Consider the following 11,647-nt stretch of genomic DNA (forward strand, 5'->3'; position numbering starts at 1 on the left):
AGGATTTTCTCTAATGTGCTTAGATGACCGACGGATGTTAATCCGACGGTTTAGTGGAGTTCAGTAAAACATCGTGACCGCTTTTATGCCTCGAGTCGTTATCTTTGATAAGAAAAGTTTGGATGTTACAGTTGTCGTGCATCTAAGGTGGTTGGAAAGAGGATGTTGCACCTACTTCTACAGCGAACCGACGGTGGAAGTAACCGACAGGAGGCGCGATTTTTCCGAAATGAGTTGACTCGGCTGACTGTGAATCAAGGCAAGTCAATGGCTGCAGCTGGGGCTGAGTAATGCTTGGCAGTCTAATTGATGGATAGGATCCGACATGATAAGATATTTACTGTTTGCATACCTGTTCATTTTCGCTTGATAAATACACATATTTTGACTTAATCAGAAGAGTGATTATATGTTTTATTGTTTTAATTAATTGTATGACTTTTATTGTGGATCTTAATGATTCTAATAAATTATTATTTTTTTTCTTGAATCAACCATATTATGCATTAAAGAGTGATTGTTAAAATGCAATGGGCCATATTAAAAATATCACTATATGGGACATGTCCATGATGTCATATATTTTTTATTTTATTTACAAAAGTGAACTTTAATGTAATATTAAAGTTGTTTCATTATTACCTAGATATTATGAGTTCAAAATATTGAGTTCAAAATATAGGAACAACTTTTCAGCATGTATTCAAAATCTTGTTAGCAAAAGATTTGTGCACCAGGGAGTCTTTAAAATATTTTCCTCTAGAATTTATAAACTAAATAGGGTTGAAAATAGGTTCAAGTATTTAGATATCCATAGTTGTATCCACTTTTTTGGACAAATATCAATGTAGATTTAAAATATAGGTTGGATGCTAAAATTTGTGTTTATATCTATCTAGATTCAAATAAAAAGCAAATCTAGGCAAATACTATCCTGTTAATATTCAACAAACTAAATCTCACATTTCTAACTAATTTTTCTTCGTGTGTAATTAGGCTTGGGATCATCAAATAAATGGATCCTATAATTCACCTTTTAAAAGATGTAATGATTACTAATTTCAAACTAATTTGAAGTACTAAAAAAAATAAAACATGTATTTGAAAAGTTAAATTTGGGTATATTTATGATGAAATTACAGAATGAAGGCATGATAGATCTTAAATTAAGATGGCAAATGGGTCGTGTTGGATGCATGTTGGGTCAAAACTTTGTCAACCTGAATCGAATAATGTATTAAATAGATCAAAAATCTTAATGCAAACCTAAGCTTTTTCTTAAACACATAACTTGATCTGACCTACATAAACTATTTATTAAATAGATTGAATTAGGTTAAATAGGTTAAGTAGATTTTTGACGAGTTAAATAGTTTAAACATATTAAGTGTGTTTTTAACGGATTAAATGGGTTAAACAAGTTAAACAGATTAAATAGGATAAGCGGGTTAGATTAAATGGGTCTGAAATGCATTAACTAAGTCATAAATGGGTTAAATGATTTAGATTATGAAGTGAACCAATTATTAAATGAGTCAAAGCATGTTAAATAGGTCATAGGTCCAAAATTGAACCCAATCTATGAAATAAATAGGTCTAGGTAGGTAGACCTTTTTATGACCCAAATAAATTTATGCTAAACAAGAACATGCTTAAAGTAGGTTGGATTAACATATTGGGTCATAAATTGCCACTCCTATATAAAATCATGAAAATATTGTTTTTTCCATCCTTTTCTTTCTTTTTGGGAAACAAAATGAAAAACTTAATTGTAGACATGTTAGTTATTCCATGAGCATTAGAAATAATTTTTTTAAAGAAAAGAAGGTCAGATACTTAGGTTGGTATGTGCATCTTGTGCTGCAAATAGCTATCAATTATACTTAAGGCCAGCCAATTAAGTTATCATCTTTAATATGATCATATCTCAATTATATAACCCGAAGGGCAAAGAATATAGTGCATTTAGAGAGATTCTCAAGACTCTACATAGTTCGGTTTACCTCTTATTACTGTAAAAGTAATAAAGTTCCCATACTACCCTTGATGTGAAAAATAAGCTTTTATAATCGATGAGCCTATTGCATCCATCAATCAAATATTCCTTCTAATTAAAACATGCTCACTAAGGCATTCCCAAGTAACATAATAATCTGAGGGACTAACCTCAATTCATGGCCTCATATAAATAGAGGAAGTGCCAAATATATGGATGCAAAACATGTTATACTCATCCTTAATATATATAATAAGAAACAACAGCCACCAAAACTCTATTTTTGTTATAAAATCTTGACTTTTCATCTTCACCTCTAGATGGATATTCATCTGAATTCATCCATGACTATTCAACTTCTCATAACCCTCCAATTTCATCATTAATAATTAATTAATGTATTTATGGCCTTTGATTTGGCCTATAAATGGATGATATGTAGTCTTGTACCGTGAGAAAAAAAAAAGCAAGAAAGAATAAAAGAGCCATTTGTATCTCATGCTCTCTTGTGTTTTCTTTCTCTTTATTTTCTATTGCTTTATCACTTTTACTTTTAGTTTCATACCACATTATCAGCACGAGACTCTAACCAACTAAGGGTCTTCACTTATTTGTGGTAATATATTTTTCTTCTCTTTTATTTCATAATGTCAAATCTCACCAAGCTTGAATTTGTAGCTCTTGACATATCCGGCAAAAATTATTTGTCAAGAACTCTTGATGCCGAGATCCATTTGGATGCAATGAATTTTGGAGAAACTATAAAAGAAGAAAATGACGCATCCCTGCAGGATCGCGCCAAAGCAATGATCTTCCTTCGCCACCATCTCCATGAAAGCTTGAAAGCCGAATATCTTACAGTGAAAGATCCACATGTTCTTTGGACAAATTTGAAAGAGAGATATAATCATCAGAAATATATGATCCTTCCAAAAGTCCACTACGAATGGTTCACCTACGGCTGCAGGATTTTAAAACTGTAAGTGAGTATAATTCCGCAGTATTCAAAATTAGCTCTCAATTAAAATTATGCGGAGAAAAATTACTGAACAGGATATGTTAAAAAAAACATATTCTACTTTTCATGCTTCAAATGTGCTCCTACAGCAGCAGTATCGAGAGTGGAATTTTAAAAGATATTCTGAGCTGATATCATGCCTACTTGTTGCTTAGCAAAATAATGAACTTCTGATGAAAAATCATCAATCACGACCAACTGGTTCAGATCCATTCCCTGAAGTGAATGCTGCATCATCTGTTCATCATAGACATGATCGTGGTCATAGTCAGGGACGTGGCCGTGGTAATGGTCGTGGTCGTAATAACCATTGGTATCGCAGAGGCCACCATGGCGTAAATTTTAAGAAATCAACAAACAAGGAGGAGAAACCACTGAAGTCCTCTAAAAATAAAGAAAGTGATTGCTATCGATGTGGCATGAAAGGACATTGGTCACGTACTTGCCGTACGGCCAAACACCTTGTTGACCTTTACCAAGCTTCACGGAAAGGAAAAGGAAATGGTGTAGAAACAAATTTTGTTGAAGATCAAGATGCACTGAACATCACCAATTTAGATGTCTCTGATTTTTTTGAGAATGCTGACGGAAAGTTTGAATACCTGAGTGGTAATGGAAATGTTCAATATGATTAAATCTTGTTTTTCCTTTTAGAAATCTACTTTACTTTGAAGCATGTTATCTTTAATTTTTGTATGATGATCTCTTTTGTAATAAAATATATATGGTGCTCCATTTTCTTAATTACTAACTTCTATGTTTTATGCATCTTTAATGCTTATATGTACTTTATTTTTATTTTTTTTAAAGAATATGGATTCATTTGGAATCAATGATGGAGATTTGTGTCTAGCAGACAGTGCAACAACACACACCATTCTAAAAAATAAAGCATATTTTTTCCAGCTAAAATTAGCTGAAGCAAATATTAATACAATATCTGGTATTGCAAATCTAATTGAAGGCTTCGGAAGAGCATGTATGGTGTTGCCTGGAGCAACAATATTATCAATAAGCGATGCCTTGTTTTGTAGTAGATCCCAAAGGAACCTACTAAGTTTTAGAGATATACGTAAAAATGGTTATCATATTGAGACCATAAATGAGAATGATAAAGAATATCTCTATATTACATCGCTTATCTCTGGCAAGAAGCATATGGTGGAAAAATTGCCAACATTCTCCTCTGGATTATATTATACTTATATCAATTCAATAGAATCCAATGTTGTGATTAATCAGAAGTTAATCAATCCAAAGACTTTTGTTCTTTGGCATAACCGCTTAGGTCATCCAGGAGCAATAATGATGAGAAGAATTATTAAAAATTCATATGAACACCCATTAAAGAACCAGAAGATTCTTTTATCAAATGAATTATCATGTGCTGCTTGTGCTCAAGGAAAATTGATTGCTAGGCCATCCCCAACTAAAATTTGGATTGAATCTCCTATATTTTTAGAACGGATTCAAGGGGATATATGTGGGCCTATTATTCCATCATGTGGACCATTTCGATATTTTATGGTATTAATAGATGCCTCAACACGTTGGTCACATGTTAGTCTATTATCCACCCGTAATGTGGCATTTATGAGACTCCTTGCCCAAATAATCTGGTTAAGAGCTCAATTTCTGGATTATACAATCAAGAAAATTCGTCTTGATAATGCAGGAGAGTTTACATCCCAAGCTTTTAATAATTATTGCATGTCAATTGGGATTACTGTTGAGCATCCTGTGGCCCACACGCATAGACAAAATGGTCTAGCAGAATCTCTGATTAAACACCTGCAGCTAATTGCTAGACCATTACTTATGCGAACAAAGTTGCCTAGTTCTGTTTGGGGACATGCTATATTACATGCTGCAGCACTAATTCGAACTAGGCCAACTGCTCATCATGAATACTCCCCATTACAGCTTGTTTCTGGCAAAAAACCAGATATATCCCATCTAAGAATCTTTGGTTGTGCAGTATACGTTCCAATTGCCCCACCACATCGCACAAAGATGGGTCCTCAAAGGAGACTGGGAATTTATATTAGATTTGAATCTCCGTCAATTATTAAATATCTTGAACCATTGACTGGAGATCTTTTTACAGCACGTTTTGCTGATTGTCAATTTGATGAAACAATATTCCCCGGATTAGGGAGAGAAAAACAAAAGCTAGAAAAACAGGAACTCTCATGGAATGCATCATCAATATCTCATTTTGATCCTCGTACAAATCAGGCTGAACTGGAAGTTCAGAAAATTATTCATTTGCAAAAGGTTGCAAATCAATTACCAGATGCATTTACTGATGCTAAGAAAGTAACCAAGTCACATATACCAGCTATAAATGCTCCTGCTCGAATTGGAGTTCCAAAGGAACAAACTACTAACACATTAGCAAATGAGTCTCTCGCATGCCAGAAGCATGGTAGACCTCTTGGTTCCAAAGATAAATATCCAAGAAAGAGACGAGAGCAAAATTATAAACAAGTTGGCACCACTTTAGTTCTTGATCCTCCTGAAGAGGTTATGGCACAAAATCCAGTAGTAGACATAACTAAAGAAACAACTCCAGAAGAGTGTCAGGCGCTTGAAAATGATGAAAGAATTGCAAATATTAAGAATGAAGAAATCTCAATAAGTTATGTCACTACAGGAAAAAGATGGAACCGAAATAAAGTAATGGTTGATGAAATATTTGCATATGCAGTAGTTACTGATTTAATAAAAGAAAGCGAGGATCTTGAATCGAAGTTCATTCGAGAATGTCGACATAGAAATGATTGGCCAAAATGGAAAAACGCAATCCAAGCCGAATTAAATTCGCTTGCAAAGCGAAATGTATTTGGACCTGTAGTCCAAACGCCTAAAAATGTACAACCTGTTGGCTACAAGTGGGTATTTATACAGAAAAGAAATGAGAATAATGAGGTCATCGGATACAAAGCATAACTTGTAGCACAAAGTTTCTCACAGAGACCTGGAATTGATTATGAGGAGACATATTCTCCTGTAATGGATGCAACTATATTTAGGTTTTTAATTAGTCTGGCAATTTCTGAAGGACTTCATATGCGTCTTATGGATGTGGTCACAGCTTATTTATATGAATTACTTGATAATGATATTTATATGAAAGTCCCTGAAGGACTGAAAATGCCTGAAGCATGTAGTTCAAAAGCCCGAAAAATGTATTCAATCAAGTTATAAAAATCTTTGTATGGATTAAAGCAATTTGGATAAATGTGGCATAATCGTCTTAGTACATACCTCCTGAAGGAAGGATATATTAACAAAGCTATTAGCCCATGTGTTTTTATAAAGCAATCAAAATATGGGTTTGTTATTATTGCAGTGTATGTTGATGATCTCAATATCATTGGGACTCCTGAAGAGCTTGCAGAAGCAGTCTTATACTTAAATAAAGAATTTGAGATGAAAGATCTTGGAAAGACAAAATTTTGTCTCGGCTTGCAGATTGAGCATTTATCAGATGGAATATTTGTTCATCAATCTAATTACATAGAAAAGGTGTTAAAATAGTTTTACATGGATAAAGCTCATCCATTGAGTGCCCCAATGGTTGTTTGATCCTGTGATATAAAGAAGGACCCTTTTCGTCCTCGAGAAGATAACGAAGAGATTCTTGGCCCTGAAGTGTCGTATCTCTGTGCAATTGGTGCACTAATATATCTTGCTAACTATACGCGGCCGAACATAGCTTTTTCTGTTAATTTATTAGCAAGATATAGTTCGGCACCAACATGGAGACATTGGAATGGTGTTAAACACATATTTCGTTATCTTCGAGGAACAACTGATTTGGAATTATTATATTCAAAGCAACCAAAACCGGAACTAGTTGGATATGCAAATGTTGGATATTTGTCTAACCCACATAAAGGGCGATCACAAACAGGATATTTATTCACATATGGTGGTACTGCTATATCTTGGCGATCTATAAAGCAAACTATCACTGCCACTTCTTCCAATCATGCCGAGATACTTGCGCTTCATGAAGCAAGTCGAGAATGTGTGTGGTTGAGATCTTTACTTCAACATATCTATGAAGAATGTAATCTTCCAACAATCAACAAGAAGTCAACAATAATATACGAGGATAATACTGCATGTATTGCTCAAATAGAAAGAGGATATATTAAAGGTGATAGAACCAATCACATCTCACCAAACTTCTTTTTCACATATGAACTCTAGAAGAAGGGTGAAATAGATGTTCGACAGATTCACTCAAGTAAAAATCTAGCAGACTTATTCACCAAAGCATTGCCTGCAACAACATTTAAGAAACTAGTACAGAAGATTGGTATGCGTCAACTCAGAGCTATTTGTTGACATGCTCACATGAGGGGGAGGCTTATACGCACTGTACTCTTTTTTCCTTCGCCTAGGTTTTGTCCCATTGGTTTTTCCTAGTAAGGTTTTTAATGAGATAGTTTGAGAAGCGTATAATGAGAATATTGTACTCTTTTTCCTTCACTAGGATTTTTATCCCACAGGGTTTTTTTCTAGTAAGATTTTAATGAGGCATTTTCTTAAGAGATGAATATCCAAGGGGAAGTGTTATAAAATCTTGACTTTTCATCTTCACCTCTAGATGGATATTCATCTGAATTCATCCATAACTATTCAACTCCTCATAACCCTCCAATTTCATCATTAATGATCAATTAATGTATTTATGGCATTTAATCTTATGGCCTTTGATTTGGCCTATAAATGGATGATATGTAGTCTTGTACCGTGAGGAAAAAAAAGCAAGAAAGAATAAAAGAGCCATTTGTATCTCATGCTCTCTTGTGTTTTTTTTCTCTTTATTTTCTATTGCTTTATTACCTTTTACTTATAGTTTTATACCAATTTTGCTTTTAAATTTGTTGGCATTTGTTATAGTCTCTGCTCCTATTTAAAACAATTGTTGCATGATCCCTCTCCGGTTTTATTTTTTATCCAAAACGCATCTGCAAGATTTGGAGATACCCGCCTCATATGCCTAGGCTCTAGAACGAGTCTTTCCGATGTGGGACTATTGGGCCTCACAATTTCTATAGTCATTATATTTTCTAGCAATAACATTCTAGTAGTGAAAATTCTCGAAGGTTCAAGATAGTAGAATCCACATCATTTCATTATCATCTATCAAACCTCCATACTTTCCAGTGACTAACTGATGCACACCCATGCATTCATCTAGCTAGCCATCTGCTATTTCCTTATTTCTAAAGAGAGGAAAACAAGGTGAGCCGTCAAGACATAGCCTGCAGGCTCCTCAAACGCAAGAACAACTTTTAGTGGGTAAACCAGCCCCAGCCATCGCAAAGTCCCTAAGTTTGCCTTTCAACCACAAGCCCGATCGATCATGGCCCACATGCAAATCTTAGACCAATTAGTTTGAAGTTGCAGTATAGGGGTGTAAAGATATTGGAGTAGCTGGACATCCAGAAGTACATGAACTGTGATAAAGGTTAGGTCAAGGTTTGCGCCCGAAAGTCTTTGGGATCCAAGAGTTAAGATGATTAGGGAATTGGCCCATCAAAAATGGGAATGGGCAAGGTCAAATAAACCAAGGACCTACGAACTCTTCAGTCAATCTCAGGACAACTACGGAATCTATGCAGGACTTTTGATACGATAATCCAAGGCCAAATGGATGGAGACAAAATGCCGGTCTAGATACTCCAAACACTGGTCAGTCCAAGTGCGAGACTTGTAATCTATACTAGAATCTATTATAATAACATGCTCCAAATCCGCATATCCGGCATGTTGCTCTAAATCAGGTTAAGCCACCTGACTGAGGCCGAATTTCTCAGCATTTGGCTCGGCTGACCAATTTGATAAAGAATTAGTTAGGCTCTGAATATCGGCTGGTCACAAGGTCAGTGTACAAAAAGTCTTACCTGAAATGGAATGACCAAGTCTACGAGCTCCTTAGGGGACATAAAGTCCCCAAATTCTGAAGACTCTTTGGAGATGATAATCTATCTACTATGGAGCATATAGATCAACTTTCAATCCAATGTGGAGAAGACGAGAGTAATGACTTCCATAAGGTCAGAGTCTTCGCTAATTCTTACTAAATCAGCCTTCATTTAGTATGCCAACCTACCATCCAAATCTATATATACGTGGCTGGACCTCAAGAGCCAGTTCGATGGATAGTTCTATAGAATTGAGCAAGAGATGTTACTAGACTATCTAGCTAGGTTGACTCAACAGCCTGGAGAATTTGTTGAAAAATATATTGCCAGGCTTAAAAGGACTAAAAACATATGTTATACTTCGCCATGGAGGCTAAGTATGTCAAAATCGCCCAAAATGGTTTCTGTCTTGAGTAGAGAAAGGTCATATGGAAGGAGTTGTCCAATATGTTCTAGCTCATTACACAAGCTATGAATTACAAGAGGGCAGAGGAAAACAGATAAAGGGATACACATAGGGATGGCAACAGATTGGATATGAGTCAGGTCGGCTAATACCCATATCCACCCCACAATTAAAAATCATGTACCCATACCTGCCTCACACTTGTCTCGGGTTGGATAAAGTAGATGGGGTAGGTTATGGTCGGTCAGGTCGGGTAGACAAGACGGGTCGAGTCGAATCAGGTTGGGTCGAGTTTAGGTTGGATAATTATAACTTATAGCTACAATTAATAAGATTACAACTGCTATATGATAGATAGTGAAGCTTATAGTTTATTCTCTTATGACCCAATTTTTGATTCAAATAGAGAAAATCTTAGTGCACATCAATAACTGTAACATATTCTAATAAGAAACATTTCGATGCTTGAGTCATATTAATTGAGGGCTTAAAAATAAAACAAACAAAAATAATCAATTATTGTGATTTTCGTAGAATATATATGTTTTCTAAATTTCAATAATAATAAATTTCTAAGTAAAGTGGGGAGGGATGACCGAGGCAAATGGGGCTAGGAATGAACCAAGGGATGGGGTGGATTAAAGTTATATTATGTCAGATCGAGTTCGGGGTGGGGCATACCATTATTTGTGCCCGACCTAAATCCGCTTCGGGTATTATATCTAAAACTCATACCTAACACCCAGTTTAAATGGGTAGGATAAAACCTGCCTCGTTCTGATAGGGCTACGTTGGGTACCTGATGGGTTAGCTAAAATTGCCACCCTTAGACATACGTGAGGAATCCCAACTATGAGATTTTGACTGTTGATATTGTCCTCAATCAATTGATGGCCAATGAGGATGGGCACAATGAGATTGCTGGGGTCAAAATACTAACTGGCAGGCCATATGTGTGCAAGGTTTTGAGCAAGCCAAATACAGATAATCGGCCATCAATGGAGGTCAATTGCCCCCTAGGAACAAAACTAAACACTTATTTGACATAACCAGTGTAGAGTAGATTTTCGACTGCTTGTTGAAAGGTAAGTGTGTTAAGTTGCTTGAAGGGCATAAAATCTCTTATCCTAAGGAATTAAAAGATAAGAAATGTTGCAGATGGCATAAAAATGGAGTTATAATATTAATAATTCTATCATTCTCTACAATGTCTTAAAGAAAGCTGTTATGGATAGAGGGCTAAGATTCCCTGAGGGGGCTAAGGGAGTGATGTTGGTTGTTGGTGATCCATTCTTCAAGGTGAATCTTAACATTATCCTGAATTATTTATCCAAATTCTCTCCACCAAGATAAAAGAATGATTGGAGAAGAAAAGGCCAGTGCGTTTTCTTTCTTTTTTTTTTTTGCTTTTTTGTTTTGGGCATTCACTCCTTGATTCCCATAAAATGGGTTTACATTGATATATATAACAAATAATTTGACTGTGAATAGAATAATCTCTAAACTATTCTTTCAGTAGGACAAAGGTGTAGGATTTTAGCGGGATTCCATCTTGGTTCTAGATATGTAAATAAACCCAAGCGCAGCTAAAATGACCATGCACTACCACCGGTACTCTAAATGAATGCTTGTCACCAACTAAAGTTTATTTCTACGTCAGACTTCCAGCTTTAGCATTGATGGGAGGCAAAATGGATCGTCCTGCTCGAGCGTGGAACTACTCAATTCTTGCCGAGCAAATTACCTCCAAGCAAGTAATGACGTCCCAGGCCTGAGCTCGGGGTGCCCTGCAGGATCGACTAAGAGCTGAAAAGGCCCCGTCGACCACAGGTATCTACAATGACGCCCCTCGAGTGGGGCTCAGAGCGTCCTTCAGAATCGACCAAGAGCCGAAGAGGCCCCGTCGACCACAGATATTTACAATAACGCCCCTCGAGTCGGGCTCGGAGCGTCATACAAGATCGACCAAGAGCTAAAGAGGCTCCATCGACCGCAGGTATCTACAATGACGCCCCTCGAGCCGGGCTCGGGGCGCCTTGCAGGATTGACCAAAAGCCGAAGAGGCCCAGTCGATCGCAGATATCTACAATAACGCCCCTTCAGCCAGGTTCGGGACGCCCTGCAGGATCGACCAAAAGTCGAAGAGGCTCCGTCGACCGCAGGTATCTACAATGACGCCCCTCCAGCCGGGCTCGGGGCGCCCTGCAGGATCGACCAAGAGCTGAAGAGGCCCTGTCGACCACAGGTATCCACAATGACGCCCCTCAAGCCAGGCTCGGGGC

The 11,647-nt window shown here is 36.6% G+C and overlaps 1 protein-coding gene across 1 annotated transcript; it reads left to right on the plus strand.

The window, feature by feature from the left end:
- Positions 1–3,187: 3,187 nt before the first annotated feature.
- Positions 3,188–3,649, plus strand: LOC148700577 (uncharacterized). Its single transcript, XM_088707870.1, has one exon. The coding sequence runs from the start codon at positions 3,188–3,190 to the stop codon at positions 3,647–3,649; it is 462 nt and encodes a 153-aa protein (XP_088563996.1).
- Positions 3,650–11,647: the final 7,998 nt, after the last annotated feature.

This window comes from Phoenix dactylifera, chromosome 11, assembly GCF_051530095.1.
Source record: "Phoenix dactylifera cultivar Ajwa chromosome 11, Ajwa_hap1_PhDact_Kaust_v1.1, whole genome shotgun sequence".
Lineage (NCBI taxonomy): Eukaryota > Viridiplantae > Streptophyta > Magnoliopsida > Arecales > Arecaceae > Phoenix > Phoenix dactylifera.